Source organism: Molothrus ater, chromosome 7 (assembly GCF_012460135.2).
Source record: "Molothrus ater isolate BHLD 08-10-18 breed brown headed cowbird chromosome 7, BPBGC_Mater_1.1, whole genome shotgun sequence".
Classification (NCBI taxonomy): Eukaryota; Metazoa; Chordata; class Aves; order Passeriformes; family Icteridae; genus Molothrus; species Molothrus ater.
In genome coordinates, this window is record NC_050484.2 from 8231753 (window position 1) to 8251808 (window position 20056).

General features: G+C 41.2%; 1 protein-coding gene across 4 annotated transcripts in view; it reads left to right on the plus strand.

The window, feature by feature from the left end:
* Nucleotides 1-20056, plus strand: part of MYO1B (myosin IB) — a 109304-nt gene that overhangs the window by 8489 nt on the left and 80759 nt on the right. For all 4 annotated transcript variants that reach the window (XM_036386397.2, XM_036386396.2, XM_036386398.2 and 1 more), the window contains exon 2: nucleotides 7042-7182. In XM_036386397.2, coding sequence (XP_036242290.1) covers nucleotides 7048-7182 — 135 coding nt within the window. In that variant the 5' untranslated portion in view covers nucleotides 7042-7047. The remainder of the gene's footprint in view (nucleotides 1-7041; nucleotides 7183-20056) is intronic.

Sequence of the window (20056 nt, forward strand, 5' to 3'; positions counted from 1 at the left end):
CTCTGGTGTGGGACATACAGCTAACGTAAATAAACGCTGCCTTGTTTTTTGTGCCCCTGTTCTGCAAATGTAACCTTTGGATTGGTCAGCATCCCCCAAAATTGGCAAAAAACTTTAGGCGGCAGCTTGAAAGATTAAGATAATCAGTTTAAAAGGGCACCCACTGCTTTGTGGAGTTTGCCTGTCCAGCAGTAAAATATTTTTTGGTTTCTTTTGTGAAAGAATGAGGGTGTTTTCTATCTGTCCATGTCCCTTACTGACAATGTTTTCAAAGTTGTGTTGTCCAACCACTGTCAGTCTGAAATCTAGTCTTTGGTTTAGGGGGAGATGGCAGGACCTTTGACAACTTCTGGTTGTCAACTTTGCAGTCACATTTTGTTCCTTATTTTGAAAAAGATTCAAGGAAACCTTAGCAAGGTCTATGTGCAAAAAATTGACCTCCTTTGTTACTGAATACTTTATCCCTTTCTGTAGATGTGGACCAGGAATGATTATAAAACTCTGTGGCTGGGCAATGACTAAGAAAAGCCTAAATATAAGAAACCACCATGGATCCTGTTTCTGCTGAACTCAGTGGGATTTTAACCAGAATTTTGGACTGTAAATAGCCTTGGTAGTGAAGACCTATTTCTAGATGCATTGAAAACACCCAAGGTGTTATCCCCATTAAACTAATTAAAGAAAAAAAAAAAGGAAAAAATGGACTCCAGAATAACCATTCGTGTGAAATCCCACTTCACACCTATAATCTTTGAAGCCTGTCAATATAATCCAAAATGTAAAGGAACATTTTAAGGGTAAAAATGGAGTAGCAGACATATTTTGACTGTATTTTCACAGGTGCTGAAGAAGAGTGCCTTAGCAATGTTGAAAGACCCAAATGTTTTTCCCAAAACCTGGTGTGACTGTATGACTGACCCAGAAGAGTTAAAGCAAGGCAGAAAGTTGACTTAGGAAATAGATCAGCCCCAGAGTGCAATTACTGGTGGCAGTTATTGTGTTGTGGTTGCAAAATAATTATCAGAAGTAATTTGAAGACATGTACTGCTGGGACTGTAAAGTAGGAATAATAGAATAGATATACCCCATGGTCTCACAGAGCAGGTAATATCCATGCTAATGTTATTCAAACCACTGGGAAAAAAATAACAGAAAGTCGCCTTAGAGAAATGCAAACACAGCCCCCTCAGGCTGCTGAGTTAGTTGGTTTTGGTTTTTTTAAGGAAGAGAAAGAGGGCAAAGCTGTATCTTCTGCATCCATGGCTCATGTGATTTTGGTTTTGTGGTAAGGTACTGTGCACCTTTTTGGTGATACCAGAGTTGTTCATAGTCTCATCATATTATGAACAGAGGCATGAGAGAAGCATCTCTCTCACTTTAGGGGAGATTACTGCTTAGTGTGGGTTGTAACCAAACTGTAAATAAATGTAAAAATAAAAGAGAAAACACCCCACTCCCACACCAAAACAAAAACCCTAAAACCCCCCAACAAGCCCCAAAGAACTTCAGCAACAACCAAACCTCTCACTTCTGCATTTTTGAAGAACCTGAGTCCTGGTAATGAAGGAAGTTTCATCCACTGTTTACATCCGGAGGAGATCATGTCCCAACAAACATTTTGTACATGTCCTAATGCGGCTAATTATCCCACTATCAGTTTTTCTAAACTGCAGTTAAGTCTCCATTGTTAAACAATTAAAAGATGATATTGCCTCAGTGGTTGCAGCTGTTTGTTCAACACTACCTTAAGTGGCTTGATTCTTTCTTGAAAATTACCCAATCTTTAGATAAATGCGTGGTGTTTGGTAGCAGAGGCCAGTGGAGCATTCGTTTCTCCTGTGGAATTCTCTGGTCAGATCTTCTGTCATCTAAATTGCAGCCACTGGTGCGAAACTGCCCTAATCTGATGTTGCTGAAGGGCTGTTCCCATTTAGCTGATGCTGAATGCAAACATTCCTGCGGTCCCAGTACAAATACACCCCGTAATGCTGCATTTTACTTTTGTAATTCACCAGAGCTGGTGGTTGTTAAGTGCCTAAGGAATCCGGTACACGTGTGTAATGTTCGGTGCCCACGGAAATTTAAGAGAGGTTGCACAAGGCTTCAAATAACAGCTCGTGCTTGGTAGGTAAGATGTGAGAAGCATTAGCTAATTCAAAAGCTCCGAATATAAACTTTTCCAGTTTGGAAAACACTGATTTGTGCAGTAGGACTGTGAGAAAGGAAGGAATTCAGAAACTATCCAGACACTGGCAAAACCAAAAGGTAAGATGGAGAGTCAGAGGAAGCCTTTTAGTTCTTTGAGTGCTTTTCCTGATGTTGTGATATCCATTAACATTACTTCCTGAAATTCGTCTGTCACGTTCCTCAAGTCCCATTTTCTTGCGGGAAAAACAGCGGGCTGCAACATCGAGCTGTTTTCTGCTCTTTTCCACAGGACATGGATGTGTCAGAGGAACAATTGAGAGCAGCCACAGCTGGGGAGTAGGGTGCAGGTGTTCCAGGCAGAGCAGATGGGAGGGGTCTGGAGGGAAAGCAGGGGTTTCCTCTGGATGATATCAACGCTTTTTCACACATTGCTGATGTCGGGAAATGCAGCTCTGAGTGAAAAGGGCATTGCAGCAGTTCAGCTGCAGAGTCTGCCTCAGTTTGCCTGGTGAACCAGCACAGGGTGTTCCCAATGAACTTCCACCTTTGGGGCATCAGCTGGTGAGACACAAGGCTTGCTGGGCAGCAGAACAAGATAAATTTAAATCCTGCCTCTTGCTAAATTGATACCTAGGCTTGTCATAAGCAGCAGCATGCGATGATGGTTGCAGCCCCTTTTGGTTTTGTTTTGTTCAAGTAATGACATTGTGTCCCTGGCTGCTTTTTGCAGCAGTGGCCTGTCAATGTCCCCACCTTGTGTGGGCTGATTGCTCCCTGACAGAGAAACAGGGAAGGGGTGGGCAAGCATAATTACAGCCTGACAGGGGCTCAGGATCAGACCTGGAATGTGAAATCAGCTTGAACTCCACTACTGAATTACTGATGTTGCACATTGTCCCTGTTAAGAGTTAGAAAAAAGGGGAGTGAGCTGGTTATAGTGAAACCAAAGGCTTGTGGTTTTTCAATTTTTTTTTGTTTTGTTTTTAAATAATCAGAACTTGAAGCATATGTGAGTACATCTGTGTCAGTTTTGATGGTAGGGAAAATGTCCTCTTGCTACAATGCCTGGAAAGAAAAAAAAAAAGAAAAAAGCCAAGCCACCTCTGCAGGCAGTGATAGTTCCAGTGCAGCAAACTCTTGAGTGTGAGCTAAGGACTGCACAGCTGTAGGGAGCTGCTGACAATTGTTGCTGTTCTGCTGTTGGAGGGTGATGTGGAAAACCTGGGACAATTCCATAAGGTGCTGTATGCCAATAACAGGGCATTACTTCATTTCCCCTGTGGAGAATGTGTGCATTTAATTGTATAAGGCTTTGGGGGTTTTGCCTATTCTCTGCATTCTCTCCTATTTATATCTGTCATTAGCTCTTTTTCCAGAATGGCCAATGATAGGGTTGCTGTGGCTGTGGGATGCTGTGATTTTTAATTTGCCATCCCTGTGGCCAAGAGGGGCAAGAAGGTTTTAGATTAAACTGAAAATCTAAATTTTATCCCAATCCCAGGCTCTGCAAGCAGTGCATACAACAGTCTGTGTTTTAAAAGGCTCTGTGTGGCGTGGGAGTGTGTGGATAAAAGCATTTTAAAGACATAGCCTGCCAAGCACTTCTCCTCCCAAGCATGTTGTCCAACATAAAACAGATCAAACTGTGAAGGATTACTGAATTGACTTTTAAACGATTTTTCTGAGAATGGAAACATGTTGCAAATGTTCTCACTCCATTGAATTTAAGGCTTAGATATGAGACCGAGGGAGGAAGAACAGATTTGACAACTGCCTACAGGAAAAGGAGATATTTTGAAATGCTGCTGATCTTTCCTTTAGGGACAAGAAGGGTCAATTTGGGAGAAGCCTCAGGTGGTAAGTGTGTATGGGTGGGACCAGAGAATGTTGAAGGAAGAATCTGATCCTCCTGATCTCAGGCACTGGGAGCAGGTTCTGGTCTCATCCCTCTCATAGATCTGGTTCTTGTAAATGGTTCTTGAGTAGCATTCATCTTTTTAAAGGTGTGTGAATACATCCAAAAGTAGAAGCCACTTGCTTTTATGTTTGCCACTGCTTCCCAAACTGTGGTGAGCACGCTGTCAGCAGTGCTGATGGGAAATATTAACAGCTGCAAGGCATCTTTGAGTGTATGGCAAATAGTTGGACATGGATTTGGATTGCATTTCTGAGCTTTTTCTGAAGTTTAGCCATGTAATGTTGCAAGGGCTTGATTTTTTTTTTTTCTGTGAAGTGTGCTGATTTTTGACATTTTTTATAAAGCTACTTCTAAAATTAGCATTTGGTATTTTGAAAGTGCTATTTATTGATCCTCTACTACATTCTTCTAGTAGATTAGTTTCAGTTATTAAGTCCTATTTAATTGATTAATAGATGTTTAAACATTGTTGGTTTCTCTTAGCAGTGCTTTTTCCTCCCCCACTTTTTACCTCAGATAGATAACCAAATTATCCTGCAGGCTGGATTTTCCTTTGTTAGCCAAACCAGAGCAGGGATTAAGATTGGATTCCACCAAAGCAAAGGCTAGCAATGCTGCCATGGCAGAACACTCTTGAATCATACATACGTTTCAGAGGTAATCTTTAATGGATTTTTGCAAAGGCTAGGCTATTGAAAATGGCTTTGAGCAATCAGTGTTAAATAAGTTGTTTCAGCCTGGTAATTTTCTCATCATTTGGGTTTCTAGTATTTTCTAGCTTGCAAGTTGATGAAAAATATTTTAACCATACGATGCTGTAAATTATTGTAGAAAAAAAACAAGCTGAAAATTAACCTTTGACCATAAAATGGAACTTTTCCAATATATTGATAAGTCAATATCTGCATACAACTTTTTGATCCAACTTATAATAGTCGATATAGTGTCTTCCTGTACCTCTTCTGCAAAACATGGCACTGAATTTGGGAATACATGGATGTTTTTGATGGGTTTGGCTGCTCTTGCTCTTGAAATTCCCAAGTAGTGATGCATGAAGTGTGATAGGTGGTATGTAATTTCACAATGGTAAATGAGTTATTGTACTTAGAACTTAAATTTTAGGTTTAAATTGCCCTTATTAGGATTTTGTGTTGTCTTTTTTTATATATTTGGCCACAAACCCATTCTTTAATAAGTTCCATACTTGAGAAGGGCTTTATTTTTTCAGCCTTCAAAAGTTATTTGAGCATTAGTTGATGTATGGGAAGTAATTAGGTCACTGAAACAAGATTGGTAGTTTAAAGAATTTGTCCTAACGGGATGCAGAAGTTGAAGTGATACCTCTGAAAAGATTCTAAGAATGTTTAAAAATTTTTTTTGGTGGTTCAGAGAGGTGAACTTTTAAGAATAAAAGTATCTTTCTCTACAAAAATATTTGTCCAGTGTTTCTGTTTAAAATAAATGCTCTTTTGTTTGTTTAGCAGAGTTGACTCAGCTTTGGTTGGTTACCATAGTTCAACACTGTTTTTGCATTTCCATGTGAATTTCTAGTAATTCCCAGGCTTGGTTCAGGTTTTGGGGATCTTTTTGTATTGCTTTGTTAGCTGCCTGTGGAGCTGTGCTTCTCTTCGTTGAATTTGGAAAAACATCAAGCAAGACTTAAGTCTTGATCGAAAATCCCTCAAATGTCACTCACTGATGAAAAACATCAAATAACTTCTAGTGAAGTAGTGGCTGCAGGGAGAAGGGAGAGATGAAAGACTTTGCTTGTTTTAAATTAGTGATCTCATGGAGAGGTACTGTGGCAAGGTAGCACTGGTTATATGAGGTAACAGCTGCTGAATGGCATTTTAGGAAACATGAAAAAATATTTAAATTAAAATGCGCAGCAGAGGTGGGGGGACCAAGGACAGCCTGGTAGCATTCTGTGACAGCTGACTGGTGAAGCTGAGCTGCTGTTTTGTGTGGCTGTAGCTGTGCAGTGGCTGGGCCTTGGTTTGTGTGGTCAGCAAAGCTGTTCTCTCACCTCTGGTTCCCTGTTTGCGGCCGCTGCCGTGAATCTGTCCATTTTCCAGTGGAAGCTGAAAGCAGTAACTGTGTGCCCAGAGCTCCTGAGGAGCTCACTAATCTCCAGCGTTTGGATTGGAGGGATAAAAGGCTGGGAGGATCAAATAAGTGCCAAGTTTTGGCCTGACCTTGACTTCTTTGTCTAAATGACTTCCTTTATCAGACTTGCTTACTTTGTTTTGTTTGATCCTGGTCCCCTGCTCAAGCCCAGCTTCTGGCCTTTGCCACTCCGGTTATATTTGTGCAGTGTCTCCACTTTATCAGCTGGATTGTTGCTGCCCCTTGAAAATTTTGTTCTCTCCAGCAACAAAATTACAAGTAAATGAAGTAATTTGGTAGCTTCATGTAGCCAATACCAGCACTGTACTGGAATATAGGCACTTTAGAGCCCAGGGTTCATGAACTAAGATCAAATAGTGTGGTTTTTGTCTCTGAGCAGGTTCACTGAGTTGGTTTCCATTTCAGTATTAATGGAGGTGGAAAAGAAACTCAGACTAGTATTATTGACAAATTTAAACTCTAGTTTGGAGATCCTGATGAAGCTTTGATAAAACACAGTCTTGCATGCACTTGAACATTGAGCTGAAGTCATGTGAATACTGTGGTTTTGATGCCTACTGGAATCTTCAATCTTGTTTCTAGGAGTTTCATGTTCGATGTAAAGTGGACCAGAAGGCATTGTTGACTATTACAAATTAAATTTTGGAATCATGTGGACTACCTGGGTAGATGCAATGACTTTGAGAATGTTCCTTGGAAACATAATTTTAATGTAGTGTTCTTAACGTAGTGTTCTTTCAATTTTTATTCCTCAAGTAGTGTTACTAGATAATGCCTGTGAATAATTAAAATAACCTTGCGCTAACCTTTGCTGTTTGTTTTATTCTTGTTTCTTTTGTTTTTCTCAGGACAAAATGGCCAAAATGGAGGTCAAGACATCGCTTTTAGACGACATGATTGGGGTGGGAGATATGGTTCTTTTAGAGCCACTTAATGAAGACTCCTTCATCAATAACCTGAAGAAGCGCTTTGATCACAATGAAGTTTATGTGAGTATATGTTAAAAAATAACATCCTATGGGGAGCTATGCTGCCATTCTTAAGATATGTGTTTATTTATAAGAATACACACAGACTGAATGCCTGAACATTATCTATTGTATTAGGGATGTTTTAAACCTTACTTGTGCTGTAGCCTTTCCTGTACTACATTCTTTGCATTTGATCTTCCCCATCTGGGGTATTTTTTCTTTTTCTCCATTACACGACATGGGAGACCTCTGATTTTCATAAAGAGCAGTTCCAGAACTGCTGCTGGCAGTAACTTTGATGCTCCTGTTGTCAGAGGGCATTGCAGTTATAAATAATTCATATACAGGGAAGGCACTTCCAGGATGTTACAGCAGCTGAAGCAGAAACAATACACGCTCAGAGTATGCTAAGGGTATCTTAAATATTGCCTGCTATCTTTGATTTGCAAAAAGGTTATGTTTATTACAAAGGTTGGGTTTTAAACTAAATACAATGAGCTTGGATATATGTGGAAGTAATCAAAGTCTTCAGGCATATTAATCTCTGAGTGATGATCACAGGAGAGATGTTGTGAACTGGCAGTTAGAACACAGGCAGGGAATGAAGAGGCAAATGGTGATTCCAGTTAAGCTTTTAATTTCCTGCTTCATCTCTTTGTTCCACTTTTGCTAAAATGTGCACGGTATTGTATCTGTTTTATTGCTTAGGGTGTGTGAACTTAACAGTTTGAAGAGACTTTCCAAGGCTGCTGGTGAGCCTAAATATTTAAACCAAAGTATATCTGTGATCTGCAAGCCATCGTGTCTGCAGCTTACTAAAATCAAAGAGATGATCTGTACTTAATTATAATTTAGTCTTCCTCCCCTTTTTAATTTTGGGGGTGATTATATTTTTCATTCTTGCTGAGCATTTGAACCATGATGGTTTCGTTATTCTGGAGATTGGAAAGGAAAAGGTATGGGAGGATCTGTGCTATTTTTGTTTGCTTCTTCTATCTCTTAGCTATAGTCTATAGCTAAGAGATAGAAGAAGCTAATAGTCTGCTATTCATTGTCTGCCATGTCTTTCTTCTCAATTTTTTGTTCAATCAGGCCTGCTCCCTTTTCTGTGCACATTAGATTGGTAATACACAGTTGCTCCTAACTGCTATTGTATCATTTCCACTGATTGCTCCTTCAGGTTGTACTGACAATTTAAGTTAACAGTAAAATTAGATTAAGAAAAGACTCTCAGTATCCATGAAAATCTTGTTTGAAGAAGAAACCAAAACGATGCATGTTTGTGGAAACGTTTTTTCCTCAATGGTTAAAAAAATTAACCTTTTTTGTTTTTAAACTTCTGTTATACCTTTGAGAGTAACATTTGCAAAACTTTGTGTCTTGAATTTTCTTGGTCCTTGAAAATGGGTTCTGTTCCCTATGGATAACCCTTGGTTGTCGATACAGACAAGTAGATATTAGACTTCTCTTTTCTGCTCTTTCCTCTTGTTTCTGGCAAATCCTTCATTTTCAATAGCTGCAGTGGCTGCCTCTTCTGGGAATCAGAGGTTTTTTTTCCAGTCCGTGGCTTGTATGCTTAATATGTTCCACATCAGTTTTAGGGTTAATACTCTATTCCTAGTGTCTGCAGTAACAGTGGGTGATTCTGAATCATCCCATTCCATTTAACTCAAGAAAATATGAAGGAAAAGAAAATGAAAGAGCTGTTTGCCTGGAGATTAAAGGAGACCCAGCCTTTGATATGACCCACTTCGGGTCATATTTGAAAGTTTTATTTAAAGCAATAAAGATGCAGACCTGTCTGTGAGGGCACCCTGGACTGTGCAGTTTCTTATGAAGGATTGCTATAAATCTTATGCAAGCAGATTTCCCAAAGGGGGTTTTGGTTTCTTTTTTTTTTTTTTTTCCAGTCAACTTATGTGGATTTTCCTGTCAACTCCTATGGATTGCATTTAATTACGTGTTTCTGCTTAATTCAGACTAGATATGTTTTTTCTTGAAAGAAACTGAATGCTTTAATGGCAAATGGGTGTTCTATTTTGTTATTCTCTGCTGTTATGAGCTAGCTGACAATGTGTGTTCAAACACACATTTCTTTGAGATGGTGACATTGAAATATGTATTTCCCCCAGTTTCTGATTCTGCTGCACCTGGCACTGATGTGCAATTTAATTATCTGTATTATGTTCTTTGGTAGGTGATACCAGGTGCCACTTTTCCCTAGCAAGGTAGGATCCTTTGGCTTGCAGGTGGGAAGGTCTGTTTTTTCAAGGTCTTACAAGCTCTGTGTGTGAATCTAGAATTTGAAGGCCAAATGTCACAGATCTTTGCAAATATTAAAACATTCACTATGTACAGTGGTGGAAAAAGAGAGGTGTTCATGCCTGTGCCACATGCTGCTTCCAAGTATGCAAGTTACTTGGCTTGTGATGCTGCATGGTTTTATTTACCAAATCACTTGAGGAATATTGTCTCCTCTCCATATCAGCTGGGTTTTGCTGCCTTGCGAATTTTTTGCATATTTTAGAAAATTTGTAAAACAGTAACAGTTGGAATGGTGCTCACTGTAACAACCACGTTAATTTTCAAGTACAAACTCTTCTCTACCTTCTCCTTGCTGCTGCCACTCATGGCAGCTACACTTTGCATTTCTGGTTTTAGACTCTGATGGGGACAATGGAGCCTCTGTTACACCTGGAAGTAGGGCTTGTTTTACCATGTAAAATCTGTAGTTTGCATCCAGGGGAAACCAAATTGCACTACTGAAGAGCTGCTGCTGGTAACCAAGACTGCAGATTTCTGCTCCTCCAACAAGCTGCATAGTGAAATTGACCTCTCAGGATCCTTTCAGAGGGCAGTAGGAATGGACTTGTCCTTTAATGGCTGAGCTGTGGGCTTAAGTTCAGCCCTCATGTCAGTATTCCACCGCAGGCACTGCCAGAAGTTGTGCTCAAGTTTAAAGAGCAAAGTCAAGCTGCAGCAAACCAGGCTTACCCAACATGGTTTTCTAAACCATGCAGTCTGCATGGTTTCCTGCAGACTAAAGGCTCTGTCAGTGCTACATATGTTAGTTTTTAAAGGGAGTTGCAGTTGTAACCTTCAGAAGGGTTTGTTGTGAGGAATGAGACCTGTAACATGGATAACGTTGAAGATGCTGTGAGGTTGGCCAGGTGCTGCACGATGGTGTTAGCCAGTCTTGGTAGGTAAACTCACTAAGGGGACTTAGAGAGAGATGGACACAAGCTTTTTAGTAAAGCCTATTGTGACAGGATGAGGAATATTGGTTTTAAACTCAGAGGGTAGATTTAGACTAGATAATAAGCAAGAAATTTTCTTTATGATGTGGATAGTAAAACACTGTAACAGGCCATCCAGAGTGGTGATAGGTGATGAGGTGATTGCCTCATCCCTGGAAGCATTCAAGGTCACCATGGAGATGGATTCTGAGCGACCTGATCTAGTTGGAGATGTCCCTGTTCATTGCAGGGGGCATTGTTTGGACTACAGACCTTTAAATATTCCTGCCAACCCAAACTCTTCTGTGATTCTATGACATGTGAGACTCAGATCGAGCCATCAGTGAACAATGCCAAACCTCTCCCCTCCCCATAGCCAAGGATGACAAGATGGTTTGGCTCATTCCACTAGAAGACTTTGTGCCTTTTCTAGTCTCTTTCACAGTTTTTATGTTCGATGCTGAATGTTTGATGTTGGAGATCCTAGTGCCAGCTCCATCTGCCCCTTTGAAACTCTAGATCATCTCCACCAGAGCTCCCTTTGCAAGAGGCAAAGCTCTTTAGCTCTGGATCCTCTGATGGCCCTTTTGTATCATCCCAGGCACATTCACTGTAAGCCCTTCAAGAACACTTCATGCCGTGGTGCAAACATGGCAATGAGCTCCCTCCTAAGAGTGAGGGAGCAGACTGTGGCCTGATTACCTGTTGTTCAATTTTATGTGCATTTGGTGGAAAGTTTAATAGACTTGGGTGTTGTGTTACATACTAGAGCACAAAGCTGGAGGCTGTGCCTATAAAAATAAGCATGAAGGCTGGTGGAGCTGGAGTTAGGCCAAATATTCTACTAAAGACCATCAAATTCTGCAGTAATCTCATGCTGAGTGGCTTTGGGAGGGGGAGGGTTTGTTGGGTAACACACATGTTAATTGGAAATGGGAATCTTAGAGTTTAGTCATGTCTGGAAATGTCTGAGGTATGTCTGACCAAGAAAAATCTCATTAGAAAGCTGTAATTGTTTATTATATTGTTTTTGCAACTCTTAAAGTTTACATTGATAAAATTTGCATTGCTGTTCCACAAAAGCTCTTTTCTGTAACTGTTGGTAACAAAAGCCCGTGGGAGTCTTTCGTTAACTTTACGAAGTAAAATGTGGCTCATGGGCAATGCATTAGCAAGTAGGAAAGAATCCCACAATGTTGATTATTTGAAGGTTTCAGGGAGCACTTTGTGTGGTTAAAATGTGTGACCTGCAGACCGCATGGAAAACTTTAAATACATTCATAAAATTCAGTTTGTGTGTGATTGATGAATTTTTGACTTGTTCTGTTCAACTCCCTCTCTTAAGGTTTGTTTTTTTTTCTAAGTTGGCTGAAATATGCTCACCGAATCCGATTCAGCAATTATTTTTCCTTTGCAGTTTGGGATGCTGACAAATGGGAGGGGGCATCTGTCTATATATACATTTACAGTGACTCATGAGTGGTAGAGATTTTGGGTAAAATGTAGTGTTTGTATTGGTCTGAAACTTATTTTTATGCTGGGTTTGCTGTTTTGTGAGAGATGTGGAAGTGTCAAGGGAGGTGTGAGGAGTCTGGAGGGGAGGGGAGCTGTGTAGGCTCACAGGAGTCAGCCTTTAGAGGTCAGATATGTCTTTATTCTGCTGCCCTGCAGATTTTTCCCCACAGTTATGTTGTTTCTTGAAGTCTTCCCAAATTTGCAGAGGTCAACATTTTGTTCCTTACAAGAAAATGTTTGTTTGCTTTTTGTTCTTACAACAAAACAGAATCTTTCTCTGATGTCAGCGTTTAATTTGTACTTTCTGGTGCGTGGAGTTTGTGGGCTGCTTTGGGCAGCAGCAGTCTTATGTTACTGAACATTTGTTGTTTTATCACTGAAACATTAAATATTTGGCATTCCAGGGTAATAACTCTTGTTTTATCTGTTTGAGGTACCATCCTTGTGGCTGCCTTCTGCTGGCATGGCTGTTGACATGTGCTTGTTTCATAGACTGAGCTGCTTCCTGTTGATCTTGATTGCTTTAATATTTTAGGGTTAACCTTTTTGGGTTTGACTTGCTTTTACTCCACTGTGTCTGTCTATACTATTGATTCATCCATTTTCAGCTACCTTAGATTATTTAGGACTTCACTGAATTGCTGTCAAGCACAGTTTCTTTGTTCCTGCTGCACTCGTACCTGGTATTCCAGATGCTACATTTGCAAGAACAGGGTAGGGAACGCATTTATGTGAATGAGACCAATTGTCCTGGTCTGCATCAGCCTTGTGTAACCATCCCATTGATGCTGTGAAGAAGAGACTTGTATTGGGCAACACAAATGCAGCTTACTGGGAAGATCTGTGTGGTAGTAGTAACTGAGTGACTGTTGAAGTTCAATTTTATTCTCAGTTTTATTATGCTGATGCCAGCATGATCATGCTCACCTTTAAAATGTTGTTCTTGGGGCCAGGTGGGGTCCTTGGCTGGGTTTTGATGAGGGCTGCTGTCCCCTGTGGATTTAGGGTACGTCATAGCTGCATGTGTGCTGGCTGGTGGCAGGACTGTGCTTTGCTGCTCCTGCAGCAACGCGCATGAGAGTCTTTCCTCCTGCCAGATCTGACCCTGCTCTCTTGTCCTTTCATGTGTTTACTTGTATTTAGCTAGCGAGTCCATCCTGGGCTGCTGATCTCCCTTTGGGAGTTTGAGGAGTGGCAGGTGTGGTGGCTGTCCAGCTTCCTAAAGGCAGGATGGTTTGAGAGCTGGATCAGAGCAGCCTCCATCTGCCTGTGATGGGAGCCCAGGGGACCTGAGTTTCCTCCCATCTCCTTCTCTTTCTCCCTTGGGAAATGCCTGTGTCAATTTGAGCAATTTTCCCATCAGTGCCTCAACAGTTTTGCCCTTTGAGGGAAGCTACTGGTTGTAGTAATAATATTGTTGCAGCTGCCACAGGCTAGGACCTTGAAGCCTGCTGCTTCTTCAGATGTGAAGAAAGGCTTATGTGCCCAAGGCACATCTTTTCTGTGATAGCTTGTGGCCTAAGAAGTATTCTGCCTCCCTGCAAATCTTCCTTTGCTTTGTTATCTAGATAAAAATCCTGTGGGTCCTCTGGCCCTTCACATCAGCCTGCTCCAGCAAAACAAACTTTATAACTTGCCCAGAGTCAGGAGTAAAGATTTTCACAGCAGGTTGGCTGCTTTTTACCTTGAAGTGCTTTGTGGGAGGAGAGTTATTTATCTCAAGGCAGTGCTTTGTTTCCTTTCCTTTTTGTACAGCTCCCACGATTCAGAGCCTCGTGTTTGAGGCACTGCTTGTGGGGCTCCATGCAGTATTTGCATGAAGGAGTAAGAAAACAGTAATAACGATCAGAGAAAACTGAATGTATTTGGTGGGCTGTGTGTAGGGGTCTTCTCCTCCCCTACACACTCCTTCTTTTTTGCCTCTGATGTGATACTTTGAAAAAGAGAGGGGAAAGTGTAGGAAGTGCCTCTGGTTACAGTGTTAGCTTTGCCTCAAAATACTGTGTATTTCTTCACTAAGGTGATGATGACATCTGGGTCATTTTGTGATGGTTTCAGTGCACATTATATGATAGCAAAACACTGAAGGAAGATTAATTAAAGACTGACAAATGAAAAAATAGAAGCAAAAATGTCCAAGGGCTGTAAAAACACGGCTTTCACCCTGAAGAGCATAGGATAGCCTTGGCTGCAAAAGGGCAAAAAGTTCCCCTTCTCTCCCCCCACCTTTCATTCATACAGAAATAATGGAATATTTTGGAATGAATGCTCTCACTAATGTTTTCACCAGTGGTTTCTTGGCACAGACATATCCAATCTCCAGCTACTGTTTGCTTGTGAAAACAAGTTTTTCCCTTTTGAAAAGTGAGCAAGCACTGATGTTTGAGGGTGCTTAAACAGTGTCTTGAAAATTCCTCATGTCACTTTTGAGTTGACTTCTTCATTGCCTATTTTCAGGTTTTGCCTGTATTTATATCCTGTGTATGGACTCTTTTTGTTTGTATAAATCATCCCAGTGTAGCCAGAGAGGAGACGAGCAGAGATGATTAGCCTGCTTCATTAATAACAGCACTGGAGTCTGTTCATGATGATATTGAGGTTAGCAGCAATGTTCACTGAGCAGGGCAGAGATTTCTGTGCCCTCAAGAAGCTCAGAAGTGAAACCTGATCATCTGCGCTCGTGCATGCACATGGCGTACTCGCTCCGACTTGCAGTGTGGGTGTCTTCTGGCAAATGAGCTGCTCTTACTCCAGGGCTTGGATCTCAAACAGCTTGCAGTGCAGTTAAGGGCTTGATCCTGGCCACTGCTGGCTGCCCGCAGCTTGTCCAGGCTGCTGCTGCTTGCACAGTGGCTTGCAGGATCAAGCCCATATTGAAGGACATTTTAGTAGTGTTGTTATCCTCTTTGACTTAGGTTGCCTGTGCTGTCGTTGTTTGCGCTGGGATGCAAATGTGGGCTTCTGCCTTTGTGTGACCTCCTTGAGCTTTCTTTCTTGAGTCATTATATCAGCCATTAATGTACTTTGTACAGGACTGTTATTTTGTCTCCTCACTTTCTTATTTTCCTTGATTGTTTTTCCCTTCTTATCCCTTCAGGACCTCATCCACTGCTCTTCTAGGTAGGTTTTTTTACAGCCTTTACTGTCCCATGCAGGTTTTACACGGCTGCCTGTCCTGGTTAATAACTGCATTAAGCACAGAGAGTAGTTTACCAGGATTGGGGGTTTTTCCTATTACAACATACAGACTTTGTCCACTGTATCTCTGGGACTAAAATGCTGTTTCCGAGAAGGTGGGCTTGAGCAAGAGGGTTTTCATCATCATGGAGAATAGTCTGTGTTTGTTCAGCAGTCCAGTGATATATTTCCCTGCTCTCACTGAAGCACAAGGAGTGTTGGTTCAGCATTGCCTCAACCTGAAGTGCAGCTGCTCAGCTTGGATCACAGGTGGAGTTTATTTTGTATGTGCTGCTGTGGAACAGTGCCTGCAAACCCTGGAGTGTTACAGGATGAAATCCACGTCTGTTTGTTTGTTTGTTTGTCTTTTTCAAGTACCCTGCCCATCCCTCTCCACCAAGCAATACAAACACCTCCATTGCCATACACAGGAATGAGTAAATCAAAGCCCCAGAAACAGCAATGGGCTCAGGTGGTTTTGCTTTTGGTCTTCATGTTGCTGTCTTCCTTACTCTTTTAAAACATTGTCTCTTGCAGCTTTGTGCTTCCAACCTGAAAAAAACACGATGGACCAGACGCACGGTGCATTTAGCTATTTTGTTACGGCCAGCCACACTGTAAAACAAATTTGAGCTCACAACATGATTGTTCAAATAATAGGTGATATTTTAATACAGTACTGATCTAGCTGGTAATGCTTATTAAAATAGGAAACTTCAATATAGAGTAAAGTTGAGGTTTTAAATTTGCCTGGCTCTGTTTGAGATTGAGACAGCTCAAAACACTTAGAACATGTAAGTACAGGCTTCCTCTGCCATCTCCTTGGCCTCAGCTGTTCTGAACATGCAGTGGCACACATGCTTATGAGTCGGCAAGATCCAGAACTGCAGTAGGTCAGGCAAATACAAAGGAAAATGAGTATTATATTAGCAAGATAATTTTCACGTGTCACATTAAAAAAACCACCCAAAAACCAAAACACAGCTCTCCTCCACCACAATGAAAACAGTGCTGGGAAGCCTTGGTTTGGGATTAATTCCAATAAAACCTAGTCACACTTTTCTTTGATCTACTTTGTCTCCCATTTCAATGAAACGTTTTGGTGGCATGATCTGAAACTCTTCAAAGATCTAGGAACCAAATGATTATTTGAGCATAGTCATTACTAAAGCAATGTGCATTATGTGTATCTGGAGTATTAAAATTGGCCTGCATAAATGGAAGAATCCAAACTAGCAATCTTATTTTACTAAAATTTCTTTGTTTTCTATTTCTGTGCTCCAAAGTTTGACACATTAAATAAATAGTGAGAAACCTTGTTGCCCCCTGGGAATTAGTGCACTTGCCAGGTACATTTGTACTTGGGGCATTTTTACAGCAGGACTGACTTGTGTGCAGCAGCAATTTCTCTGGGCTATTACAGGCTACAAGAGGTAAGAAGCAGTGGGTTTGTTTTTAGCAGAGCTGACAAAAGGGATGTAGGCTACAATTCCAAAAGGCTTGCCACAAATCCGTGTAGATGTTGAATGATTTTAACCTCTGCAGAAGGTTGCTTTGCAGAGATTGCCACAGATCCAGAAAAGCTTTTAAGGATACAGAGCAGGCTTTTATGACAGCCCCAGCTGGACAACTTCTGTGCTTCTGCCTCAACTGGTGTCAGTAGTGTTCCCTGGCTTCTGCAGATCCAGTCTCCTCTCTTCTGGTCTTTGGGGCACTGCAAGTCTAACTTTGACAGGAGGAAAAACAGCTTTATTAATATACTGTGTCCCAGGGTGTGAAATATATATTCTCCTGTTAGTTGTACTAGTGCTCTTCTAAAGGATGCCCTTCTTGGGTTGGCCTGCACTGCCTCTATGCTGTGTACCAGATTTCACTGTGCACCCTGGCAGCAGAGGTTGTTTGGGGACCTTTCACTGGGCTCACTGAAAGGTGTCTGCAGCCTCTTAGCTGGAAATGTCCAGTTTATAGCAACAACTTTCCCTAACCTTTGACTGGGAAGAGGCTGCTGCCTGTACATTTCTCACAAGCAGCAAGAGCCAGATCCTGCTATTTGAGGCTTTTTCTTAAGCCAGTCTGCTTGGGTGAGAGAGGCTCAGAAGGCCTTGCATGGTCCCTGCAAACTGGAAGTAGCATTAATATCTTGTCCCAAGTGGTTACATTGGCCTCCAGTCCTAGGGGAAGAAAATGGGACATCAAAGAGTCTTGGTCATTGCATCTGGACCAGTTCTTAGAAGTGATGTGTAACAAACATGAACAGCTTTTCTAGTTGAATTGGAATTTGGAATTTTCTTCCTGCTTGAGGTGTTAACCCCTTGTCTGAACAGGAATGAGTTGTATGTGTTGTTTTGGTGGAGAATGCAGAGTGTGTTGCTATTTAAGCTGACAGAAATTTGAATGCTCTGTTCTGAAGCAGTGTTGTCACACCACGTGAGAGATGCACTGAGAAATGATGAGTGAGGGTCCTTTTGCTTTGTGTTCTGAGCAAAAACTCACAGAATTCACCTCTGTGAGTTGCATTAAAGTAGAAGTTGGGAGGAAGGAGTGTTATTAGGAGTCTAGTTAGCAAAAATTCAGGAGACAGCAGATCTCATCCAAACTTGCATAAGGAGACCATGTCAAACCAAGAAAGAAATCAAATCTCCTGCCTGTATTCTGTGCATCCATCATCATGAGGCCGACTCTTCTTTCGTTTTTGTCCTTAAGCAGGGAAATTCAATAATCTCTTTTGTCCCTGGGGTGCTGTGGTATGGTCTCCCACTACTCTTGGGCGTTCTGCCTTCAGCACTGGAATGTTCCTGTGCTTGTCGCTCGCTCGAGGATTTAAGCCATTTATTTTGTTTGTTTATAATAGAGCTCTGGTGGGAAGACAGATGTTATGTGGGAAAGCTATTTTCCGGATCTGCTTATCCCTGTTATGTGCAGTCTCACAGACCACCAGTAGCAAGTAGCTATTAGGCATCAGCTTTGAGAGATTGGCATTTTCAGAAGAGGAAATGTATTAGTTCTTGTAAGCAGCTTTGCAACAAACCCAATGACTTCTTGGCACACTTTGGCTTGGTGTTTAAAATGGATTGGAGTATGTCTTTGTTTCAATACAGTCATTTGACCTTTTGAAATATTAGTATTTTAGGAAATGGCCCATATTTGTTTGTATCTGGCAGCAAAGAGCTGACTTGAATTCCCAAAATACATTGTCTAAGCAGCACTTAGCTATGAAGACATGGTTCTAAATAAATCTCATTTAAATGCCTGTGTTCAAAATTAAAAATCAAGGTTTTCACTTTCAGTAGTCTTTCTTTATCTTGAAGTCCCAGGGTACTTCAAGGAACTTAGCAATTAAATTGTATGCTATTATGATAGCAGAATAGGGACAAGTCTTTGTGTTCCAAAGAAATCATGTTTCAGAATATAATGTTTAAGATTTGGCCTTCATCTCTCTTCTGCTGATACTTTACAGCACTGGTTTCACAACAGGCTGAGTTCACAAATTCCTAAGATTTAGGAGGAAACAATTTATTATTGTTTTATCAGAAAAGAGTCCTAATTGGGCTATCTGTGCACTTGGGAAGGCTAGAAAGCTTCTTAGTCTTGGGCATCTGTTAGTCTTGCCAGGAATCTGTAGACTTCCAAATTGCCAAGGCCGCTTGTATTGAGAGAGAGCAAAGTAAACACTGCAGAAAGGCAATTTTAGCATTTCCATTTTGTTCAGCCAAAGAGATTAGACATAGCTGGAAAATTATTTCCTCCATAGGGGGAGGATGACCACAAAACTAGAACCATTTTTTCTTTATTTGAAGAACATTTACATAAGCACACACTGTGGTGTGTACTTGAAAGGAGCAGAACTCGTAATTTTTTGGCTGCTTCTGATCCATCCCAGGAATAGGAAACACTACAAGGATGAGCTTTAAGAGTCTCTGGAGGCCTTATGCCACTTGTTTTATCACTGCAGTCTGGTTTATTCCACTCAGTTTGGGACAGAAGATGCCATGTGAGTTCACAGCTTGCCTGGGCATACGTGTGCAATGGAAAATGGGAAATATTCCTCTCCTCGCTTTCTGCTTAGGACCAGATTTAGTAGCATTTAGCAGGAAATTGCTTTAGGCATGGAAGTTGGATCTGGAAGGGTTGCAGCAATTAATATTTCTCATTTGTAATTTCAGCCTTGGCCATAATTTGGTGCTCTACTGAACATGCTTGGTCAGTAGCTTGGGCTCCTCATGCCTCTCCTCCCATTTCAAAGTGCAAATTACAGTATTTTCTCTAAGAAGTGTTGTGGGGAAAAATCCAAATAGTGTTTGTCAGGTGCTGAGATATCAGCACAGAAGCCCTTTGGAATCATAGCACATTTAAAAAAAAAACTATTGTTGTTTTTTTTCTTCTGTAGTTACTGCAAATGTAATCCAAGTAATGGGAACCTATGGCTTTCTGTAGAGCATATACACCTCCTAGGGAGCACTGGTTACTGGAAAAAACATGTTTCATCAGGTGTTATTTATTTGTTTCACAGTTGTGCAAAGAGATACCAAACACTTGGGGTTTTTATTACTCTTTGGTCAGTATCTGCAGGCAGGATGGAATGGGGTTTTGGCATTTCTTGCCGCTCAGTGTATTTGTTTGCAGCCCTTGGAGCTGAGGGAGGCGCAGAAAGCTGTGGGATATCTGACAGTACGCTTAAGGATTCAAGTTTATTGTGTACAGAATTGGTCTTCCTTGAGCCCAGCAGTGCATGGGGTCTAACAGAGTGAAACAACACATTTTTCCCTTTGCTTCCCAAGGGTGATGGTGAGTACATTTAGAATCTGAAAATACAAATTGCACTTCACATCTGCTGAGGAACCATGGCAGAAACCTGTCCAAGGCTGTTCCCCTTCAGGTTTCTTCTGTGCCTGGGGCTTTGACAAGGTGACATAAAGTTCCTCCTTGGGAAGAGGGGCACAGTCCAGTGCCAGCCTTGCCTTTTG